The sequence below is a fragment of the Penaeus monodon genome, chromosome 27, assembly GCF_015228065.2.
Source record: "Penaeus monodon isolate SGIC_2016 chromosome 27, NSTDA_Pmon_1, whole genome shotgun sequence".
NCBI classification, from domain to species: Eukaryota; Metazoa; Arthropoda; class Malacostraca; order Decapoda; family Penaeidae; genus Penaeus; species Penaeus monodon.
The window spans coordinates 31,037,137-31,037,488 of NC_051412.1; the positions used below are offsets into that span (position 1 = coordinate 31,037,137).

General features: G+C 39.2%; 1 protein-coding gene across 1 annotated transcript in view; it reads left to right on the top strand.

Annotated features, from left to right (window-relative positions):
• LOC119590786 (growth hormone secretagogue receptor type 1-like) overlaps positions 1–352 on the top strand; it is a gene marked incomplete at its 5' end in the record, with an annotated part of 18,512 nt that overhangs the window by 1,711 nt on the left and 16,449 nt on the right. Inside the window, 1 exon segment of the mRNA XM_037939498.1 lies at positions 106–202. Coding sequence (XP_037795426.1) covers positions 106–202 — 97 coding nt within the window.

A 352-nucleotide genomic window follows, 5' to 3' on the forward strand; every position in this document is an offset into this window, starting at 1 on the left:
TTCTCTTCCATATGTTCATGAAACAGCCCCTTCAAACAAGATTCATGATTCAAATGAGAAAAAAAATCAGTGAGCCAATAACGTTCATTATCCTATCATTTTCAGCCCTGTCATCGCTCTTACGGAATATGAACGAACGAATTACGTAGATGATTCGGTAGTACCTGTTTGTTATACTCGCATCGACAAGCTCTGGGCAAAGGTTAGTCTCTGTCACATACATTTATCTCCCTTTTCTTCAGAATTCAGACATCATTTCACAAACTCTGTCACCGCAACGAACGCTATATTTACCATACAGGTGTTCGTGGTTCCTTCTGTATTTTCTGGCTGTCTAAACTATTCACAATGC